This window comes from Gallinula chloropus (genome assembly GCF_964237585.1).
Source record: "Gallinula chloropus genome assembly, chromosome: 20".
In the NCBI taxonomy this organism is placed as follows: domain Eukaryota; kingdom Metazoa; phylum Chordata; class Aves; order Gruiformes; family Rallidae; genus Gallinula; species Gallinula chloropus.
The window spans coordinates 543,368-567,173 of record NC_140105.1 but is presented as its reverse complement, the minus strand read 5'-3'; the positions used below and the strand labels follow the sequence as shown (position 1 = coordinate 567,173).

The window sequence follows — 23,806 nt, the reverse complement described above, 5'->3', positions numbered from 1 at the left end:
TCTCCTCTTGGTGTCTGCTCACTACAGGCCTGTTGTGCCCCCTTAGAACAAAGGGCCATGGAAAGTTCTTATCCTTTCAGAACAGAAAACAGGAGTTTTCTTAAACATTCAGCAGTCTGAGTCACTAACAGCTGCTCAGGCTTCCAGCCTGGTGCTGCAGCCAAAGGGAGGGCTTTGCTGTGAAGATATAAAACCAACTCCTGTATAAATCCTAATGATGTATCTGAATGACCAAAGCTGCAACACGAGGTTTTTAAGAAGAATTCACCACAGCAGCTCCACGTCAGCAGGTCCTACAGACCCCACCAGAGCTCTTATCTCAAAAGGGCCCATTCTGTGGTTTGCAATCAAACTAAAGCTCCAGAGTTAAACTCAGTGCTGCCAGCGTGTTCTCATCCCAGCCCAAAAGCCAGCCCTGCAATTCCTTAATCCCAGCAAGGCCCCCATGCAGACCAGCACGCTTTGCTTCCCACCAACAGGAGTGTTCCAGCTTTAGACAGGGCTCCAGAAGGAAAGCCACACTGAAATGCTTCCAGCATCCAAACCCAAATGAGATGTTATCTCCGTGCTCCTTGCACCCAGAGCTTTGTTCTGGATGACTCTGGCTTTGAAGCAGATACAGGCTCGGATGGAAAGCTGAGCAGTGCCTGGCGTCAGGGGCAGGCACACGGAGCAGAGCCTGGATCCCGCACGCTGTGTCCCCCCAGCCGCCCCCCAGCCAGGCCTCACCTTCCCTGCATAGTGAATGATGCAGAAATCCGCTTTGTCCTTCAGCTGCCTTGGCTTTTGGAACTTGGAGTGAGTTCCTTGCTCCTGGACCAGCTTTTCCACAAACGTCTTGTCAGTAGCTTTAGGGAACCAGCATTCCTCGTCCAGGAGCGCTAACACACCGGGGGGGTTCGCCTGAAACCCAGACACATTCAACCTGTCAGTATTTCTCTGTATTGGGTTCTTAATACTTAAGACACATCATTGAATGCCACAGGAAGCAGCTGCCTGAACTGATTCAACTTTGATTTAAACTAAAATGACCTGGGGGGAGCCCAGTTCAAACAGCTTCATCCCAACGTGTGCGGAGCCAGGCACGAGCGACCTGACCCGGCGCTGACAAGAGCCCAGACTGGAATAGATGACCTCCAGAGTCACCTCCCAGGCATTTCAGAGATGGGTACACAGCAGCTCACCCGCCTCTCCCCAGCAGCCAGTGCCACGCTTTACTGGGAGCCAAGCTGAAGAGAGTTGACCCTCCCAGCCCTGCAGTGCGGCCGTGGCAGCCACCCAGCCCCACTTGATATCCAGCAGATACCAACAGCATCTGGAGAGCCTCAGGAGGCTTCACTTGCACAGCCAATGCTTTATGTACTCCCACTCCTGCCATACACCTTCAGCACCCCATCAGAAGGCTGTACAGGTGTTTGACAGGGTCATTTTCTCCAGGGAAGTCAGGAATTTTGCTTCAGTAAGTTCAGCGTAAGTCCTGCAAAGCTTCCTAACAGCAGCACTCTAAAGCTCCTGAGGGATTGGAAACATCCAGTATGAATGTGACAGGACCAAAGACTTCATTCATAGGGAAAAATATTGTAAGAACAGCTGCTGAGTGTTGTTAGCTCAGTGTTACAACAGGGCAAAACCCATAAGGACAACTCTTTTGACATGTTTCCACCCTTCAAGTTAATTCAGCTTTTGTAACAGCTCCCCAGAACCCCAAATCAGTCTCTGCACAGCCCCACGCTGCAGGCAGTAAGAGCCAAGCCAGGAATGGAACCATCTCCCTGGCACATCATTAACACACAAACTTACTGGTCTTTCAATTAAGTCAATGCAGGGCTGCAGGTCCAGTCCAAAGTCAATGAAATTCCACTCTATGCCCTCCCGCTGGTACTCCTCTTGCTCCAGGATGAACATCGTATGGTTAAATAACTGTTGAAGCTTCTCATTGGTGTAGTTAATACAAAGTTGCTCAAAGGAGTTCAGCTACAGAAGCAACATGGGTAAGGAAGAACGATTCAGTGAGGGAGTTACCATGTACCTGGAAGTCAAACTGACCATACAAGGAAGCTCCCCAGCACTCTGCAACACCCAAACACCTCATAAAGACAACTGGAAAACCCGTTATCCTAATCTCTTTGTTCCCAGATAATTAAATAATCTGCAGGAGGAAAAGCTATCACATGTAAAAGACCAGCTTAGACTGAAGTACAGCTTTCTGGTGCTGTAATTTAGGGTTGTCAGGGCATTTACATGCTACAAAAACCCCTCCTGCAGCCTTGGAACAGGCATTAAGTGCTCGTGCACTGTGTCCTGAACACAGTGCTGGGGGATAAGCCCTGAGGTACCTCGAAGATCTCGAAGCCAGCGATATCCAGGATGCCGATGAAGGAGGCTCCCTGTCGCTTGGTCCTGTCCAAGGCTTTGTTGATGCGGTGAACGAGCCAGCGGAAGAGGCGCTCGTAGGTGGCCTTTGCCAGGGCCTCCACTGCAAAGTCTGCCTGAAGATCCAGACAGGAAGAGTTATTTACCCAGGAGAATCCATCAGAAGAACAAAGACACGGATATTATCACAAATAATGAACCAATAGAACAAGTTTAATGGAGTTAATGCCACTGGGGAATGAAAACAAGCGGCAGAGACCCTCTGTAGCCTGATTAGTGCTGTGAAGAATTTGTCTTTAAACTGTTCCATAAACAAAGCAGAAGCTTCATGTGTTTGATCCACACCACACGGACATTAAAGGCTGGAAGGAGCAAGAGGCTGAGGAAGGGAAAACATTCCTGTTGTTCTAGCACTGCTTTTTACCACTTAAGAACACTGGACAAGGACTGTTTAACCTTCGAGCTGGTGGCAGTACACAATTCCACCTGTCTTTACTACGGGTGAGGTAGAGCCCCACCTCCCCTCCAGAGCCCCAGCCCTTACCTGCTCTTTGGTCTGGGCTTTCTGGACGTAGTCTCTGCCGACCTTGATGCGCGGGGTGAGGATGGCCCGGGTGAACTCCATGACGTTCATTCCCAGCAGATGGCAGAGTTTCTGTGCGACTGGAGCAAAGGGACAAAGGGAAGGAAGGGCTCAGACCCTCCAGCTGCAGCCAGCAGCACGGGTGGACAAAGGCCATCACGGGCCAGCTTAGAACTTGAACGGTGCTTGGAAGGATCAGGCTGGGAGATGTACTTCTGTCCTGACAGACACAGCCTGCCCCACAGCCCGTGTCTGCAGGGCCTCCATCTCCAAGGCTGGCATTGGTCCCAGCAGGAGGAGCCCATGAATTAGCCAGGGGAGGGCAGAAAGCACTGGTATTCTTGACAGAGAGATCACGTAACACACAGCCCACCTGCAGGCTTTCCTCTCCTCCCTTTAACAGGGAACGTTCATTCCTGCATCTCCAGGTTAAAAACAGCACAGGATGAGGCCACCACACATCAGCTCCATCACTCTAAAGGTTACCCAAAGCCTGTTCCAAATTAGGCAGGTGTGCCAGTGTAATGCTTCTATTACAGACTGCATCAAAGGGTGGTGTTTAAGCTATTTAGAGCACAGGTTTGTAATGTTTTACAGAGGATGAAAAGCAGCAGTGTGCTTTCAGACAGCATGAGCTCTCCTTGTGTCATGTCAGCTGAAATACCACATTTCCCTCACCAGCGTTACCTATCTCCCACTGCACCAGTGCCTTTTCCTAAACACATTTCCCAGGAGGTGTTTATGATCCCAAACTTCTAAAAATGAAAGTGTCACTGAAGGTATTTTTAGGCCTGGGTAAGCGCTGCCCTCTCACAGGAGCCCTGCTCACTGACAGCTCGCTGACAGCTCGCTGCTTCGCTGTGCCAAGGGGAAAAGCTGTTCTTCTGAAGCAGTGATGGAACACAGATTTTACACCGACACATATGAGCTTCCACTGCATTTTCCCCACTGGTATTAACACTGCTACTTGCTCAGAGTGCCCAGATTGTCTGGCCACGTGTTCGTGAGAAGGTTCATCAATTAACACAGGTTAATAAGTGACGTCCCAGCAGCATCACAGATGGGGTAGACCTCTCACTGCAGCTACACACAGGAGTGCTTCACACAGAACACACCCATCAGCACACCTGCCAAACCTCACCCCCCTAGGTGCTGGCAGGGGCTTTACAACCCCAAAACCAGGAAACAAGCACTTGGAAATATTAAGTAGCACTAAGCATCAGCTTGGTACTGGACACAGGTTACAGGCAAGGATGAGCTCTTGTGAGGAAGGAAAATGTATCCAAGAGTTAGGTCCTCCTGTCTTCACAAAGCTCTGGGCAAAAGAATTCAGACTCGTGGAGAGACTGGGGAGAGCTGTTGGGCATGTCACAACGCAGGCAAGAAAAGGGGGAGAGTTTCAGTCTGTGTCCCAAGAAAGGCACAGTAACAAAGACCTGTGAAGAAATACACTCTCAAAACGCTGCTCCCATTGCAGGTACCAGCTGAGGAGCTGGGTTTCAGCCACACCACTGCTAAAACCAGATCGTTCTGAGCGTGCCACTCCTGCGCTGAGCCGTCCCACCACAAAGCTGTGCTTGGCTCTGGGCTCTTATCCTTGGCAAGAAAACTGCTGTCCAGCCCCAAAGGAAACAAACTGAGCTGAGCAGTTCCATAGCACTTGGAGTCCTGCAGCCAGCAGAGAGCAAGGCTGCAGCTGCCTCCAGCAGCAACACAGACAGTGCAACTGCCACCCTTACATCTGTGCTCTGAGGATGGCAAGGAGAGCTTTGGTAACCACCTGCTGGCTGCCACCTCCACAGTCACGGCCTCTTTGGCACAGAAAGCTATGGAGGAAGCTCAGAAGACAGCTCTGTACTTTCAAAGCTACACAATGGCAGGAAGAGAACCACGGTGCAAGTGAAAAGGAGCCAGGCAAACGCGATGGACTCACCAGTGTTCTCTGGCATGGAAGCTTGGTCGGTGTTTCTCTCCTTCTTAAAGGAAATGTTTCCAAACTGCAGCACTGAAGACACCACCTTCAGCATCGCTGTGTTAACAGAAGGCACACCAAACAGTTTAACTGGGGAGTGCAGCTTAACAGGTTTCTCTTCTACTACTGGGGTCATTTCCCTTCCAAACTCGACGAAGGAGTTTGGAAAGGGAAGAGGTGGCACTGTGTGTTCAGGCAAACAGCTTTAGCTCAGCTCTAGCTTGTGTTAGCTGCAGGCTGACAAGATGCTGAAGCACCATTAAGCTTGGTGGCATTAAATCAGCCAGGGTGTGTGCAGAAGTACACCTCAGACTCAAGAAGGCTGAGTAACTTACACAAGATCTCATCGTGCGAGAAGCCCATGATATGCATGGCTTCCATAGTCTCCTGGAAGTTATCCTTGTCTTGCTGCCCAGGAATGGGGATGTAGCCGTTAGAGAGAAACCTGTAGTTGTTAAATCCTTCAAGCAGCAAGTCAGCTGTATAGGGAGAAGGGGGAGACACAGGAATATGAGCCAAAGAAGTGCTGTTCACACCCACCTCTCCTCACCAAACACACAACCCATGCTTCACCAAATCAGACCTAAAAATACAGCTACAAGCCGTTATGCCAGCTTCTGAACCTCTAAAAATACAGTGTACCCTAGAAGCTGAAGCCAGGTTCCCAGAATCACTATCTGGAACAGCCTACATGAGCTCTGTAACGCACTAAGCCTGGAACAGAACATAACCTGATCACAAATCCCTGCTTAGAGTATCCTAACAGCAGCATCCCCACCCCAGGTAACAGACCAGGCAGAAAGGGAGCTCGGTATTGATGACAAGCACACCAGGGATGCTAAACACAGGGCTCTGACCCAAAGGAAGAAAGACCCAATCAACTCTGCTCTACCTGGCTTTTCAGCCTTCCTTTAAACCTCCCTTTCAAGACCCAAGAGGAGTTCAGACCAGACTGAAGTCACAGGCACAGCACACAGCAGCAACAGGTTTACAAAGAGAGGTTCTCAACTCACACTTCAGGTGCTCTCCTGCTCCAGCCAGCAGCTGATAGAAGATGTGAAACGTCCGCTCATCTTTAGCCTGACGAACAGCACGAGACTTCTCCAGCAGGTCTGATCACAGCCAGTCAAGGACCTTCAACAATTTCTTGGTTAAACACACCCAGTGCAAGCAAAACTCTCCAGGCAGGCCATATCATTACTTTAAGACCAACCAGAACTTGCAGAAGTTGTGGCAGGACTATGGAGAACGTGAACCTTCTGTTACTTGAAATTCAAACTGACAGAATCCCACATTTCATCTGAGCAAACCCCTTCAGCTTCTGCATTCCTGGCTAATGGGTCTCACGTTACTGAGCCTACATGGGGATCTGGAAAGCCGAGGAAAAGAGGAGGTGTCCCAGCACTCCCAGTGAGCACCACCTCCTCCCCGGCCAAGAGCTGCTGCTGCAGTGCCAAGCTTTAGCACAGTACAGGAGCTCAGCTTCTCCTAAGGAAGCGTCTGTGTTTCTCTTCTAGCAAGGTCCATGAAGTGAGCCCACTCTAACTGGTTTCCCTGGTTAACTCACCCAGTTCTTACAGCCAGCCTGAAAACCCAGCAGATTTTGGAGTGCCAAGTTCTGGCGTATCCCATTTCTAAGCACGAGGCAGCACGCTGCCTGGGGTGTTTGATGGGCTATTTTGAAACACAGGAAGAGATGGATGTGGCCCAAGGAGCCCAGGAGTGTGGTGACCTTCCCCTGCACCCTGAGGAAGCGATGTCAGACTCGCGCTGCACAGCGACGCGCACGGCGCAGGATACACGTCTCGATGTTGGCCCCAACAATGTACCCAGTAACATCAAAGTTAATCCTAATGAACTTGCCCTGCAAAGAAAAGAATGGGGTTTGTAATTACTGCTTTTTATTAGGAGAACAACACTGTCCATAGGAAACACAACACTCCCTATGTGCATTTCCCACCGGTGCAAGTGAAGTCTTTGCCTTCCATGTGCTCAGCCACCGTTCCCCAGGGACAACACACCCCACACAAACACCTCCTGAAGATCCAGGAATTCGTATTCTTGGTACACTTGTAACCCAGATTTAGGAAAAGCCTTTTGGAAAGCAAAGCTCAGGGCCTGTTCTGAGAGGGGGGTCGGGCACTGGCACAGGCTCCCCAGGGAAGGGGTCGCAGCCCTGAGCTGGGGTGAGGGCAAGAAGTGCCTGGACGATGCCCTCAGTGCCAGCTCTGACCGGGCTGGGCCTGTGTGAAGCCAGGCGTGGGACTCCATGGTCCTTACAGGTCCCGTCCAGCCCAGGAGATTCTGGGATTCAGCGAAATAAATTGATCTAACACCACCTTAGCTTCAGGCCTGTCTGGCGTTACCCCCGAGCAGGGCCCAGGCTGGCATCCCCGTGCTGCCAGGGAAGGCTGTCAAGGGCTGAACAACGGCCCTTCGCACTGTGTGGGAGGATGCACATCTGTATCTTTAAGGCAGGTTTTACAATGGCTGTTACTGAAGATCATTTTTCCTGCCTGAGATGACACCATCTGGAGTGCATTATACTGACTCCTTCACAAAACCAGAGCTGGAGCCACTGGGGTGACCACATCCACGGCGGCAGCGGGATTGCTGCGTAACACAAACCAGATGCCAGCATCTTCTAAGGAAAAGGAGTATTCTCCTTAAATTAGTACAGCCTTCCATGGATCCAAGACATTTAACAAGGTAGAATTACTGTGCAGAGAAGCCCGGTGATGCTATAAATCCTTTATCCAATGTATATAAGCATCAGGCAGGACTGTAAACATCGGGGCTATAAAAGCTGGGTTTCCACAGTGCTCTGCTCTCCCTCCACGACTGCAAGGGCTGAATCAGCCATGCAGAGTTCCAGAGTCCTTATCACTGGAGCCTCCTTCATACATTATAACCCCAAGTGACTGTTGAAGCCTCCAGGCAGCCAAGAAATCTTTCAGTTCTTCCATAAATTTTAGTTTTGTTCTCACAAGAACAATAAGAGTTCCCACCCCTTGTACCTCTCTCCTGAAACCGGAGACAGATTGTTCCCTTCCTTCAGAGGAAAGGAAGCCCTAAGAAGGGGTAAACAGCTCCTCGCCCTCAGTCCCACCACTGCTTTCAAAACAACTGAACTCATCAGAAGCAGCTATCTGCCACCAAAAGTGTCCGTGGCCACAAGGCACCGACCCAACAGAACCATCAGCCAGCTGTGAGAGCACCCAGCACCCCGACCGAGTCACACCGCACCCAGAGGCTCCGTCACTACATCGACAGGAGGGTGTGCAATTCAGAGAGGTTTTTAGATGCAAGTTTTGTGCTTTTTTAAAAAATTGAGGATGCTCTAAGCCGATCAATCCCTGGAGTGCTGGCTATGGACAAGGAGGTGACAGGGGCTGCCGAATTCCACGCGATGCCGTACCCCTTCCTGCCCCGCTGCAGTGGAGCAGTAATTGGGCACACAGCCACGGTCTGGCTCTGTGGCACAGTGGCATTTGTTATGCTGCAGACACTGCAGTCAGCTCAAGGATGAGAAACTGGATAAATAAAGCCAGTTTTGCCCAGAGCCAGCGAGGACACACCTTCAGTGACTCCCACACAACACGGGAGGGACCCCGAATGCGCGGAGGGAAGAGAGCAAAGGCAGCCAGCTCCTGACACCGGGTACACGCCTAAAAAGGGAATTTCTCCAGACCTACAGACTGAAGGGAAGAGAAGAACTCACGAAGCGGGAGGAGTTGTCGTTTTTCACTGTCTTTGCATTCCCGAAGGACTCCAGGATGGGATTTGCCTGCAGCAGCTGCCGCTCCAGCTCCCCCTACAAACCACACAGAGAGAAGAACAGACAGACATGAGCTCAGCACCGGCCATCCAGGGCTCCCCTGCCCTGCTGCTTCCTCCCTGACAGTCACTGTCCCCAGGATGTAGCAGCAACACCACCTTCAGCAGGGGTCATCATTTCACCCCTCGCTTCTAAGGCCGCTGCCAGTCTCCTCCACCGGCTGAAGCGTGGTGTGGTCTGGGGGGTTGGGTTTTTGTGGGTGCTGGGGGTTCTCTGCTGGGTTTTGTGCTGTGGGGTTTTTGTTCATCTTTTTTTAAACGCACACAAATACACACACAAACAGAGCAGCAACCAAACAGGACTTAACAGGTGCTGAAAATAATTGAACACAAAGAAAATCCACAATCAGGGCTAATGAAACCCAGCACAGACCTGGGGAGCTTCGGGGAGACGCTCACTGAGCTCGGGTAAGATCTTGCGAGGTTATTCTCAAACTTGGCGTTCTGTGATCTGACAATACAGGTGACTTTGGGATACCTGTTTCTCAAACTTCCTGCCAAACCAGTGAAACATTCCAAAGCCCCCTGACCCACGTGCCCCCGCGCAGCGTGGCGAGGGGAGCGGGCAGCCCCGGGCACACAGATCACTCTCAGGCTGCTCCCTTGGGCAGCACCCCCCAGCACTGCCAGGCATTTTGAAACGTTTCTTTAAACTCAAAATGGATAGGACAAATCACAGTGCTCATCTTCTTGTAAGAGAAGTCTGTGCTGCTTCCAGGAGCCCAGGGGCACGGATGCACACAGCCAAGTATGATATGGACTTTGTGCTCTGAAGGATGGCTGAAGGAAAGGTGAAGCTGTTTGGAATGGAGCCTCAAAACCTGATGTGTGTGTTCACAAACCTGCTTTTTCCAATTATTTGTACCATAAACGAGTAACAGCCTCACACTGGGCATCAAAGAATAGGAAGCACAAGGCTCAAGGCTTCCACTGAGGTCAGCTCTCACACAGCAGTGTCTAACGCTCGCTGGGTTAACACCTAGAAGAGGCTGTTCTGTGTATATTGAAATAGATTTCAAGTCCTCCCAGAAATTCGTGGCCACTTGTTCTTTAATGTGACCTCAAGTTATCTGCTCACATCTTGTTTACTTCCAGACACGCTCCCTTTGGGAATACCCATTATCTGAACCCTGGAGCAGCCCAAGAACACGCACACGTGTGAGGCTCAGCGCAGAGCACACCAAACCCTGCCCAGGCCACGGCGCCGGGCTGGACCTGCTGACGGGGGGAACTCAGGAGCTGTTGGTTTGGCAGAACAAACCCAGAACAGGGAAGTCCCTACACCCCTGTTATCACCACTGTGTGACCACCTGCAGCTGGATTCTAAGGTTTCCCAGGGGAACACAGGAGGCTCTGGGGAAGCATCTGCTGACAGGGCTCCTCCCACTGCCCTCTCCCAGCCCTGCTGCCGGCTCCAGCTGGGACACCAGCTATCAGGAGAAGCCAGTGTCCCATGCTGGGCACAGCCTGGAACCCACCCCACAGCCTCTGCTAACACAGCAAGGGTGTCACAGCTGACAGCTCAGGTCCTGGCCAGGCTGGAGAGGGGCACAGGCTGGCTTCAAGCCGGGACTCCATGGAGAGCAGCGCTGGGCCCCCCCTGAGCTTCTTGCCACGGGCACGCTCTGGCCAGGCTGCCACACTGTGTGCACAGCCAGAGCCCGTGGCTGCACAGAGTGGCTGCTGAGGATTCTACTCCAATTTTCCAACCACATGCAAACAGCTCCCTCCCAGCAGCTCACGGTCACAGCCACCTCTGAGGAAACCTTCAGCTGGGTCCTCAGCCATGGGTGGCAGCCACGAGTGGGCACAGAGCTTCCCAGCCCAGCCTGCACTCCTGCAGCCAGCACCAGCCAGCACCCCTCCTGCACCACGTAACCCAGCGGGTGGTTTGTCTGGACTGCTTGACAGTGGAAACAGCTCCTGAGAGCACTCAGTGCCTGGGGAGAGCCTAAGTTTGGCCTGTGGGGATAGGGCCTGCGTGGACACCTCACTGGGAGTTGGAAAAAGCAGTATGGCAGTGTGGGGTCAGGAGCCATGCACGGGGTCATGCAGGGTGACACAGGGTAAGGAGGGTGCACTGTCTCAGTTTCAGAAAAACCAGCATCCCAGCGCTCGGCTCCTCGTGAGGCCTGGGGGAGGCAGGAGAGCCCCATGCTGCTCACACACAACAGGGACCCACTCTGCAGTTCCACGTGACAGTGGAACAGAAGCACTAATGGTTCTGGCTTATGCACTATTGCCACTTGTGGGTTGGTGTGTTCACACCCACAGGCTTGATGTGTTTGCCAAGGAATGGCTCATCTCAACCCCGACACCCTGTGCAGGGGAGGCTTTAACAAGCACCGCTCCGTCCGGACTCGAACAGAGAGATGCTGAAGAGCCCTTAGAAGGGACAGGTTTGTGAGGGGGAGGATCAGGTGAAATGCTGAGAATGGCTGTAGCTTCTGAAAATGAGACCAGGGCTCAGGCAGGTGGTTGGGTTACACAGGTTTAACAAGGCATCACACACAAGCCAAGGCATCGTGCTGTCCATGGGATGGCTTTTTGCTTCCAAAACACCAGACCTAACGAAGCTTCTGTTGGCATTGTCCCTTCCACTGCAGCTGGAGCTGCACCACAGTCAGCCTTCAGCCACAGGTAAGGGGAAGAACACAAGCAGCCACACTAACTCATGGTGGTAACTCTTAGTTACACCACACCAGGCTGCTGCAAAGCTTCCCCTTCAGTTAAAAGCTCATGCCCAGGACAAGGGGCATCACTTACCATCCCAGAGTAGAGAGTGGAGCTTGTACCTTGCATAACACATGGCAGCAATCGTTTGCCTCTTCCCACAGCATCACCCTCAACTCCCACCTAACCCCCCCTTACGCTCCTTGGCAGGACACTGCCCGGCACTGGAGTGCTGCAGCTCCTACTCCTGTACAAGGGGGGCTGGGACAGGCTGACACTGCTGCCCAGGGGGAGGGAGGGATGAGGGGAGTGGGATCTGCACAGCCCCAGCTGGCCTGAGGAGACAGAGCTCAAACTTCAGCTCAGGCAGTGACATGGAACAGACACCACGCTGCTCACACCACCCCTCCAGTCAGGGGAAGCCCTTGATTTCAGAAGATGACTGGCTATGCCAAGCCTCTTAGCCTGGAGATCAAACCTTTATCAGGTTACCTGAGGAGCTACAGCAACATTCAGCCAAAGCAGGACTTTAATCAGAAGAATGCTGCAGCTCCCATCAGTCTCTTACTCACTTTGCTGACCATCAGGAAAGCATTCTGACCCTCTCCACAGTGGAGTGACCAGGCACGTGCCCAGCAGCTCAGGAGGGTGAGCTTTCTGCTTCAGGACACAGTCACACCACTCTGAAGTGCAGAGAAGTGCTTTGCAACACTGAGGAACTTGGTGTAAGCTGTTTGCTGCTCCACTCTCTCAAAGCAGGTGTAAATATTTACAGAGTTTACTCTGAGTTGCATACTTTCCCAAGGTCTCCCACATTATAAACACAGTTTGACAGAGCTAGGAGAAGATACATCAGTTTGCCTACAAGAACTATAAAAGCAGAAAGAAAGGCACTTGCCTGGTGTTTCACGGGCTTAGGTGACTCGGGCTGTTCATTGCAAACAAACAAACACAAACGTTAGCAAGCAGCACCCCAGCTCCACACCACACCCCAAAGCAGTCACATCAGCAAGGTCAGGTCAACCACAGCAGCACTTCATAGAAACGGGTCAGAACTCGTGTCAGAACAGTTGCCCCTTGTCACTGCACATGCAAATACCACACTGGGGGCTTGTGCACAGGGCTGATTCCCAGCGAACCACGGGACACAGCGGGACCTCCAGCAGCAGGGAAGAGGGCATGGGTGTGATGAACTCTGCACCCCTTCCCACAGCTTTGCAGACACCAACCAACCCAGCCCAGCACCAAGCAGCTTTCCCTGTGGTCACTGCAAGGCGGCTTCCTATGGCCACACTGATCGCTGAGCTTTAAAAGTCAGAGGTTATGAAAGCACAAAGGCAAAGCAGCACAGGGGGAGCCCGGGGGGAGCCCAGGGCTCAGGCTGTACTGTGGAGGCAAAGCAGCACGGGGGGAGCCTGGGGGCTCAGGGGGAGCCCAGGGCTCAGGCTGTACTGCAGTCTGAGTGTTTCACAGGGCAAACCTGCAGCCAGGACAACAGCTTTGTTTCTTGCTTTCAAGAGTGACCGGCCACGTGAGGAATGAACTTCAGGAACTGGATGGCCTTCAGGTCTTCCCAGGATCCCACTACCACTCCTGCACTCACTGGAGGAGGATGCATGTGCATCTTAGGAGGCATTTTGCCTGCTTATCTCCTGACAAGATGCACTGCTCTCTGTCTGTTTCTGTCCTCACTTCAAAACAGAGCTGAGCCTCATCAGACACACATTAACTTCTGTGCTTAAATTAGGGCTTTTAAAGCTCATCTGGGAAACCCTCACCATGGGGAGCTTCAGCCCACCCCAGATCCCATACTTCAAAACAATTATGTTCCTTTGAAGTTAATGAAGCAGATCAACAGGTCAGCACTGCAGCTGCCAGCACAGCCACCCAGGGCAGCCCTTAACCTGGAAGTAGCGGCACCAGGAATTGCACTATTCTTGGACTCTGGGATCTCAAATGGCTTTTTCCAACTTAAATCATCCTGTGATTGTGTTTCTGAAGCATAAAATGCCACCCCTGTGAAAGCTGGGTTTGAGTGACAGTGGGGGGGCTCACGGCAGGGAGGCTGTGGGGAGGGTCTGGGCAGCACCCAGACCACCAGACACCGTGTGGGTCACCCACGGTTCGGGCTGCCCAAGCCAGAGCACAGCACTTGCCTTCAGAAGCCATTCCACCCACAGCACAGGTCACAGCCAGCCATGACACACCTGGTGTGAGCAAAACACTCCTCTGGATATAAAGCTAAAGCTTTTGGTCATTTACAACAGACACTCTCCATCTTTCCTCCCTTGCTGCACACAGGTAGCTCTGTACCTGTGGGGTTCTGCCCTCTGCTGAGCACACCATGTGCACGGGCTGGGGCTCGCCTTCAGCCCACCTCCAGTCATCAGATGAGCCTACAGCTATAACCTGCTGCCAGGGACTTCTCTCTCCCCTCCACTACTTGGCTTGAGAAAGCCCAGTCTCTACTCCTGACTTTGGGACTCACCTAATCTCCCCGAGCGCTGCCAACCCCACAGCTTCTCATTTACATCCCCCCCCATGCCCCCCTTCCCACTCCCAGTGCAGTGCCCACAGCAATACTTCCAACATTCTTTGCAATTAAGCAGGAAATGAGGGAGCATGGCCACAGACCCAAACACCCAGGAATCAGGAAGCGCTGGTATCAGGGCTGAATTCCACTCTGTGGCTACCACGTGGCTTTGGCCCCCTCTCCGGGCTGCGCAGGGCTCCTCCGCAGGCACCCCGATGGCAGGGGGGTGCTGGGAATGAAGCCCCGTGGATGAGCTGCTGGGTGCTGCACAGATGAGGCTGGCTGAGGGATGCTCCTCACATAAGCCAAGCAGTAGAAGGCGCTGGGTGAGCATCCGTGGCGTGGCAGAACACCAGGCCACGGCCTGAGGTGTCAATCTGGGACCTGCACTTGTTCCTAATGCTTCCACAGCCCTCAGAACTGTCTCAGGAAGAGAATTATTCATTCATCAGCATACAAATGGCTTTATAAGAACCCATGCAGCACTCAGAGCAGCCTCAGCACCATGCCTGTCACCAATAATTCCTTGTAACAGGACGGGTAACAATGAATCCAGGAGCAGCAGCCTGTGTAACGAGCCTGTTCAGCATCCTCCCTGTGCACAGGGGAACACCAGGGTGCTGCAGCTGGGTGCTATGATCACAGCCAGCCTCTACACAGATACAGGAGCAGCAGCAGGTTAGGGCTGCAGCTATAGCCCCAGCTCTGACACCTCCTAACTCTGGAGCACACAGACATTCCTGCTTTGCCATTATAGATAAACATGAAGTGTCAGAGGAAAGATGCTCACTGGTATTCCCAAACCTCCCCTGGTCACACAAACAGGCTATGTTTTTCAGAGAGTTTGCTGAACTCAGTGCTCACTGTGGCAGAGCAGCACTGAGCTTCCATCCCAGGCTCTGCTCTGCTCCCTCGTGCCTGAACTACGCTGCACACCAACAGTTCACAAAGCCAAACTCTTCTGAGAGAACACCACCACTGCAGCTCAAAGTAAACTGAATTAGCTGGCATAGCTGGAAGGGCTGCTCCTGCCTCCCTTCGCTGGCCTTTCCCACCCTGCTTCCCCTTCCCTTTGCTCCACACCAGCCGTGCAGCTTGCACGAGGGCTCTGAGCACCCTGCTCCACTCAAAGATGTCCCCACTCGCTGCAGGGGTGGGACTGGATGGCCTTTAGAGGTCCCTTCCAGCTGACACATTCTATGGTAACTCTCAAGGAAGGCTTCTTTTGAAAGGAGACTGGACCAGAGGCTTCCAGAAGTTTCTTTCAACCTGAGGTATGACAAGCTGTCAACGGTCTATTTAGAAGTACTGGGTCCACACCCTGCACAATTCCCTTCTCTGTGTAAATCCCTTCTCCCTCAAAGAGCTGTAGGTGCTTTTACTCCTGTAAATATTCAAAGAAATGGCACTTCTTCCAAGGTGCACCCTGGTAGAGCCCAGAACATCTGCAGCCAGCACCTACCCTGGAAGCCAGTTCTGGTGGATGATGTTCTACAGCACATTTCCCAGTGCCCAGTGCTCCCCCAAGGCGTGACAATGCCATGAACACCCCCTGTACTGCTGACACCCCAGCACAAGCAGCATCCCCCTAAAGCTGTAACTCACATGGGCACAACCTGCAGCACACTCTGACCTCACCATAAATACTCACAGTGATTCTGATCTTTCAGTAAGTCAGGAGCAGCATGAGGAGGTGTCAGTGCAGGGGGTGCATCTGCTCAGAGCAAGGATTCACACTTCCCCATACTCTTCACCAGACTTCTCCAAATCTACCTGCAATGTGTCCTCCTCTCCCACTCCAAACCCTGGCCTCTCCCTGCCCCAGGCTGCTCACAAGTCACCTCCAGCTTTCCCAGGAGTTTGAGACATTCCAGAACATGAAGCACCGAGCACTCAAACACAGAACCTGCTGCTGCTGCTGTGTCAGACGATGCAGCATGAAGGGTCCCCAGCAGCAGAGTGTCACTGGTGAGAGTGTCACTGGGGAGAGCAGGGGACACCAGTGCTGGGTACACCAAGCCACCAGCTCCACCGCAGAGACCCAAGCGCTTGGGCCAACAGACACTCACACTCTCCCTATCTGTAAAAGCCAAGAGTCACTGCAGGGTCAGTGCAAGCCCTGCAGTCTGGCAGGACATCTGAAGAGACTTGTAGAGGAGTCAGAGTCGGTCACAAGCCCCCCACACCCGAGGTTCCCTGACGTGAAGTGAGGACGCTCTGCAGCGTGACAAGAGCTGAGCTCTCCATCAGCTCCCAACTCTGGACACAGCCACTCCACAGCAGTCTGCAAGCTCCATGATTTCCCCATCTACAATTTAATTCCACAACCCTTAACAAGCTAAATTAACTGGAGATTTGATGTCACCACTCATTTCAGCTGCTACTCAAGAGAAAGTCAGGATGAGACACAGCATCACGCAGGCAACGTCACAGCTCAACTCCAATAAACACAGTGTGGGCACTTTTAATGCAGAGACAACATAGAGAAACAAGAAAACATCCCAACTTACAGGAATATTGTGGTCCTTTCTTCCTTTATGGGAGGAAGCAACATGAGCAAGGTACTGAATAACCTTCTTGGTGTTCTCAGTCTTCCCGGCACCAGATTCACCCCTGCAAAACATTCCAGACATTCTCCTCAACAGTCATTTCCAGCAGCTTCCCAACCCTTCACAGCACCTCCTGTCATCCCATCTACAGCTTCACTGCGCAGGAGACCTTCAGGAGCCACCTGGAGCCAAAGGCACCGATGCTGGGGGAACTAGGAGGCAATGGTTTGAAATCCTTTCTTCACCCTGAAGCTCTCCTGAGCACGAGGTGTTGGCACAGTGCTGAACACTCGGGTGATTAAAAGCTCTTGGCCATGTGCCTGAACTCCTCTGTTACCTAAAGCAACAAGAGACAGGCTTGCCCCCTGCCTCCATCACCAGGCCAGAGATGGCATTTTACAGGGCACAGATACATGTATCATGATTATTAAAGCATTATATGCACATACACACACACATTTATATTTAGCATCACTTAACGTATTTTCTATTCCAGGATCCAGCTATGAGAATTACCAAGTTAGTGAACAGTCAGCACCTTCAGAGGCCAGTTTCAGAGTCCAGGAAAGTGCATTTTAACCAAAGTCTCTGCACTGCTCATCTCAGACTCTCAGCTGGGGTAGAAATACATTTGTGGCCACAGGAATTCCTTGAGAAATCAATTTATCAGTGCAGAGTGATACACTGCACAGCTCCATACAGACAGCAGGTGCACAGCTCATTCTCAAGTGCATCAACCTGGCTCAAACCATTCTTGTGCCATTTTTCCTCACAAGACAAAACTCACTGGAAATAACTCAGGAGGAGGCAGATGGGCAGTCCCTGTGCTGAGTTGCTCAGACCTGTCTGGAGGCAGAGAGGGCTGGTCCCTGGAAACACCCTGACCACACTCCCTGTGCTGATGGCGTGAGGCAGCTGGAGAGGGAGGATTTCCTGAGGAGCTGACACACTGCAGGTTACTCAGAACCAGCTGATGGCTACTGGGCTTCCCTCAGCCAAGACCCCACCAGTGTGCAATGCAGACACAGGCTGAGCTGGGGCACTCCCACAAGGGGAGCCACACTCTGGGATTACTGATGAACAGTCCCATTTCCACCCAGCCGAGTCACCACACACAAGACAAGCCTGAAGGCTGATAAGCAGAGATGAAGTCCCCAGACACCACTGCCTCCTTCCCAAGTCTTTATTTCCACTTTCCCTTTTACTGCCATGTTCCTATTAGCATGATTCATGACTACAACAATAATAAAGCAGCCTTGTCTGCTTCTAGACCTGAATCAAACTATGCTTAACACAACTGTTCTAGCAGGTGAGAGAAGAAAGGAGGCAAAGCCTACGTTTAACACACAGCAACCCCTTCTTGCTGCCATCAGAGCTGGGGACCGTGTCATTAGCCATGCCCTTAAAACTAGACAAATGATCCCCTCTCAAACTACAGAAACAGAGTTTGTTACATTTTAAAGGGAGTAAAACCTACTCTGCCCTATCCAGCAAGGGGAACACAGCACAATAAATACACTCCAGATGTTGGCTCTCTCAAAGGCAGCAGAGTTTGAGAGGAGCCCACAAACCCACGAGCTCCTCTGGCTTCACCCAGCACAGGAAGGGCGAGAGCCTTCACCACATTCCTGTTGGCTGCAGAGCCCTTAGATCCAATAGCAGGGTGTTTTCAGACAAAGCCTTTGTGCAAGTTCTCATTCAAAAGCAACACTAATGGATGTTATCATCCCAGTTCTCCTCTCCCTGGAGCTTTAAAGTATGCCAAGTATTTCCCGCAGGATGCAGCGCTCGATGGCTCCGCTGCCACACGCTGCAAAGGAATGAGAAGATTTAGGATAAAGTCCTTTTCATTTATAGAAATGATGACATGTGTGTACTCAGCGCTTCCCAGGAGTGCAAACACACTGATTAGAAAGTAAATTGAAGTCTTCTACCTCTATCAACCTGCCCAAAAAAGGTAAAGCTTCAGTAACGCTGCAGACAAGGCTGAGGGAACGGAGATGGCAGCGCGGAGCTGAAGAGCAACTTTGTCAAAACCTTGTTTTAACACAACTCAGCTAACAGGTTACCATAAACCAAACACCTAAACCCCTTGGCTGAGATCCTAGCCTGCCTTCAGCCAACGGTGGCTTTGCTAACAACTTCAGTTGGGTCATAATTTCACCTCCTATCTCAGTCTCAGCTCTACTACCAGCATTAACAACACCTAAAGAGGCTGAACTGGAATGCTGCATGAGCTCCAGCCATGGGCTATGCTGACCAGGAAGCAGGACAGGAAGACACACCACACAGACAGAGGAAGCTTTCAAACTCAAGGGAGTTTTCATCTTACTACCTGTGCACAAAGTCTACTGCAAACTGACAATATTTGGTGAGACAAGCATCTGGAATGTATCAGGATGGTCAGATGAAGTTGGCATCACCTATCCCATTACTGATTGAGATTTGAAGTATTGAAAAGCCAGCACTTCCCATGCTAGGAACCTGGATCACTCAAACCTGCCCTCTGCCCTAGGAGTTTCAGTCCTTTTCTGTCATTCCTGATGAGCAACAGGCTCTGGGAAGGTCCTTCTGCAAAGAGGGACCAGCACAAGTTCTCAGTGCCGGATTTCAGAGACCCAGGGGCCGTGCCCTGCCGCTCGTGGGCCTGTGGCCAGCAAGGCCTCCTCTCCTTCAGGGCAGCTGCTTCCACAGGGCACCAGAACATCCAGAGTGAGCTTCAAGTGTGCAGGAGAAAGTAACTGCCGAGGTCCACAACAGGCCTTTGTTCTTCACACAACAGCGGCGGCCGGGAACAGAAGAGACACGTTCTCAGACACAACCAAGCAGATCTTCTGCCAGTTACAAATTAAGGTATTTACTGTAAAGACCTGTAATTAAAGGATGTCTTAATCACCTGGCTAATTTTCTGAAACAAAGAGGTATAGCTGACAGTTTCGACTAGCACAGCAGCACTAATTGGCTCTCCTGTTTACAAGGCTGCTCTGTAGCCCATTCATTTCTCTCTGGATGCTTCACATCATCTCCACACCAGTTGTCTGGGGAATGTTACAGGCTGGACTCTGGCCAGAGGTTGTACACAAAAATGCTCGGTATTTGCTGCTGTTGTCCTTTAATAAGCAGCCTCTATTCCCCCCACACCCCTCCACTCCTACAGAAGCCAGCTGAGATTAGATACCCTCGCAGGGCTGTCTGCTGCAGGGCTGCGCACCCAGCCCAGGCTCACTCGGGAGAACACCCCAAGCCTGTGGTCAGGTTCTCCAGCTGAGAACATCCAAGCATCAAAAACTGCAGCTCAGCACATTTTCCTAGCTGACTTTCCAGAAGCTGCCTTGCAGCTAGAGACAGCAAAGCCAGGAAGGGCTTCAGCACTCCTCAGATTCCTCCTACACCACAGCAGAAATCCTCCATCCCGGCCGCCAGCGGCTCTCCCTGCAACTCACCATTAACAGTGATAATCAAAGAGAAAGAACTGTCAGCAAAACAGGGGCAGCTGCAGCCTCTCAGAGGAGGAAAACGCCTGCAAAGCTGTTTGCTGCAGCTTCACACCCTACAGAGATGAAAGCTTACAGGGAGGAGCGTGCACGTGGCAAAGGCAGCACACCTTGCTGCACCCCATCCATAGGGATGCTGGGATGTCATCTCTGTCACCAGACCTGGACTGTGGGACCAAGCAGCAGCCACATCAGCTGCCAGTCTGAGCCATCCCCTCCTGAAGCAGCTTCCATGTTAGGTGAAGGACAAGATGTTCTGCTGAGACAAGCATTCAGGGAATGCAGCACTGTTGGTTTTCCCCCTCCTGGTATCTAGTTTGACCTTGAGAAAAACATTACTAACTCTAAGATCACCACTGAACACAAAACTCCTTGTCTTTAGGGATGCCAGACCCCAATCTCTTCATGGCATATCAGCAGGTGATGATGCTGGGACAGGACATGGCTCTGAGGAAGCAGCCTCAGCATTAAGCAGCACACACTGACACCAATGGGGTAAAAAGCACGAGGTAAAACAGATATAAATCAGGACTCAGCTGTCTAAGGAGTCCAGAAGGATCAAAAATGCTTAGGTCATCTTGCAGATGAGGTTAATAATAAAACAGAGGACAAGTGAATCCAAAGGTTCTCCAAGGTAAGTCTACATGGATCAGACAGTCACCAGGTTAAAGCCAAACAGAGGAAGGCATCTGGATAGAAGCACAGAGGTGGTCTTTGAAGGAAGAACTGAAAGGCTTGGAGCAGCACCCATCTCACACCTAAGAACACCCTGGAGAGCAGCGCTCCTGGCTGTCAAGGAAAGGCAGCTGGATCCAGAGTAAGGTCTTGTTCAGATACTGTTACTTGGGAGCTGCTCAGGGCCCCTCTCTGAAGGCCATGGAAGGCAAAAGCCCTGGAAAGGTGATGGGCTGGCAGCAGGGAGAGAAAGGTGAAGATAGCAGCCACATGGATCATCAAGCAACGGGAGAGACTCATCTCCAGGACGTATGTAAAGACAGCTGTGGTCAAGGCAGAGGGAGATGGGGGAATGACAGGCATGCCACAACTGCCCACTCAAAGTGCACAAGTCAAGTGACATTTTCTCTCACCTGCTAGCTCGAGCCACTCAACTGAAGAAAGGAAAAAGCATTCTGAGGACTTTCAGCTCTACTGAACATCTGGGTCAACCACATGTCCTGGTCCTGAGTCAAGTCTGGGATGAGATGATGTCTCAACCCTTTTATGAACTGCCAGAAGTGTTTGTGAAACCACCTCCAGCACAATTAAGACATACTCCTTCCACCTGCCTTAGCCCAAGACCTGTAAAACCAGTGGCATGGCAGGGAAACAGTTCATCCTTTCAGCACAGCAATGGAAGCCCTGGACACTAACCCACCCTCGATCAAAACACAAGGGCCTCTGGCTTGCTCCACACAGGAGCCCTGTCCCACTCACAAAGGGGATTCACATCCCAGCCAACCAGAGCCCAAGTACTGAATTTATAAAAGACCTGAGGAAAGACTCTGTCTCTCCCAGGAGACCCGTGGGGAACCCCTCAGGATGGCACTGCAGCAGGCAGCAGCCTTCCCTGCCTCCCTCAGATCGCTGAGCACGTTAAGTTATACCCAACACGAACTGCAGGCAGAGTCAGAACAGAGCCAAGGTGTGTCTTCACACCACTGATGGACCCTCCTAACACCCCAGCTGCTACAGCAGGACAGCTCCCTCTGTACATCCATCCATCCATCCATCCATCCATCCATCCATCCATCCATCCATCCATCCATCCATCCCCCCTGAGCTCTGACTCCCCCCAGCCCAGACCCAGAGAACCAAGCTGCTGAGGAGCACCCTGCTGAGGCAGGGCGAGCTGTGTGCCAGCTGCGCTCCCCGAGCTGGTCTGTCACCTTGCTGCCCACCCCAGCGCTGGCACAGGAGCACTGCCAGAGCAGGAGAGGAAAGGGAACTGGATCACCCCCTTAGGAGCAGCCCAAAGGTAGGTCAGCTCAGTGGTGGTGTGACCCCCACGTGTCTGTTGTGTTTCTGATCCTGGGACACTGAAGCTGAAGTCGACATTCGCTCCTGCGTGGGGCAAATCCAGGTGCACTCCAGGAAAGCAGGAGCAGACCGTGGTGTGAACCAGTGCAGAGTCTCCTGCTTGAAACAGGTCCACAGCTGCTGCTCAGGAGGATTTCTAGAGCAGCTTCTGACCCCAGTCCCCCTTGGGCATCACACCCCCAGCAGCGACAGCCCCACACAGACACCTCAAAGCTTTGTGTTTCCAATTCAGATCCCTTGACTGGCACTTCAAAATCTCATTCCTTGGATGGCCCATGTCAATAAAGCTTCCTGTAAGTTATCTGCAGTATTACAATATTCCCCACATTAAACATCATGCTGTGTATTCAACCCTCAGGCACCGCCTGCAGCGACTGAAGAGCAGGTCTGGGTGCAGCAGCTGTGCCAGAGGCCCCTTCCACAGCACACAGGGGTCCCAAAAAGCCCAAACGAAGAGTGGTCACTTACGTGCAGAGAATGGATTGGTCCTCACGGTCTGCAAGGCAAGAACAAGCACGGTTAGAGGGTTGTGTTGACTCTGCCCTGCAGTTTGCAAGGCAGTTTCTTTTAAATTAATAGTTTTTAAAATTCATCTTTTCAGCTTAAAAATTCTAAGGACACACTCAAGCAATTTCAGTGCCATTCCTTAATTGTTCCAGTTCACACACACCCCTTACACAATAGCTTGAACAACAGACATTCTCAAAGGCTCTGAGTTTTCATACAGTAAAGCCAAAACGTTGGTTAAATTTAATAATCATCCAGGTACATCTTGTAAAGGATGTTTTCCAACAGAGCTGGCCCAACATCTTCTCTTTTCTGTATGTACCCTTCTCACATGAATCAAATTATTTAACATCTTAAATACTAAATATTAAATAATATAAATATAAATACTTAAATATTAAAAATAAAAACCAAGCCCAGTTTCAAGCACACCATGCAAGTGAGCAGACACCTCAGAGCATCACTCGTGTCTCCTCAAACAGGTGCCTCTCAGCCTGTCTGAACGAGCACACAGGCCTGAAGTGCTGTTGTATTTCAGCTTATTCATGAGAGTGGTCACAAGGACACCCAGGGAAACACCAGGCAGAGCTGAGCCCACAGCATGGCTCAGCACTCCTGTACTCCTGCCCTCTGGAAGGGATGCCCGAGGGTCAGGTTATACCCTCAGAGGGATGGCTCTGTCAGAGCCATACAGAGCATTTGTCAGCATCACACACTCCACAGTGAGGATCATACAATAAAACACTGCCAAGCACACCTGCCAACAGACTGGAACAGGTAAAGGTGCTCTCCACCCCCCCCAGGTGAGCCATTGCACCCCAGCAGTTTGTCACTACCCCAGAACCACACTCCTCACTCGGGTTTTCTGTTCCCAGGGGCAGTCTGTCATGGATGACATTACAGTACATAACCCCCAAGCTTTGTATTTCCAGTGTCACACCCAGGACTACAGGTCAGCCCCCCTGCCACCCTTCCACTGAGCACAGGGCTCTGAGGGGAGCAGTCGGGGGGGACATCGTTCCAGAATGATGCAGAGTCTGTGAGTAAAAGCACATTTGGGTTTCCTTAGGCTATCAGCTTTCTGCAGGCCAGTGTCTGAGGAACAGGAGGCTTTGGAAGCACAACGGCAACAGAACCTGACACTCACCTGAGGCTGAAGCTCCCCACTGCTGGCTGTGCTCCCCTGGCCCAGTTTCCCCATCCCTTTCCTCACTGGGAGCCAGCAGCTGCCAGCACAGGGGCAGGCAG

The 23,806-nt window shown here is 51.7% G+C and overlaps 1 protein-coding gene across 2 annotated transcripts in view; it reads right to left on the bottom strand.

Moving 5' to 3' along the window:
- Window positions 1–23,806, bottom strand: part of MYH10 (myosin heavy chain 10) — a 65,969-nt gene that overhangs the window by 22,723 nt on the left and 19,440 nt on the right. For both annotated transcript variants that reach the window (XM_084273589.1, XM_084273588.1), the window contains 11 exons: window positions 22,520–22,547; window positions 16,482–16,584; window positions 8,650–8,742; window positions 6,729–6,792; window positions 5,942–6,040; window positions 5,264–5,407; window positions 4,890–4,985; window positions 2,918–3,036; window positions 2,337–2,489; window positions 1,801–1,974; window positions 730–903 (listed from right to left, as the gene is read on the bottom strand). In XM_084273589.1, coding sequence (XP_084129715.1) covers window positions 730–903; window positions 1,801–1,974; window positions 2,337–2,489; window positions 2,918–3,036; window positions 4,890–4,985; window positions 5,264–5,407; window positions 5,942–6,040; window positions 6,729–6,792; window positions 8,650–8,742; window positions 16,482–16,584; window positions 22,520–22,547 — 1,247 coding nt within the window. The remainder of the gene's footprint in view (window positions 1–729; window positions 904–1,800; window positions 1,975–2,336; window positions 2,490–2,917; window positions 3,037–4,889; window positions 4,986–5,263; window positions 5,408–5,941; window positions 6,041–6,728; window positions 6,793–8,649; window positions 8,743–16,481; window positions 16,585–22,519; window positions 22,548–23,806) is intronic.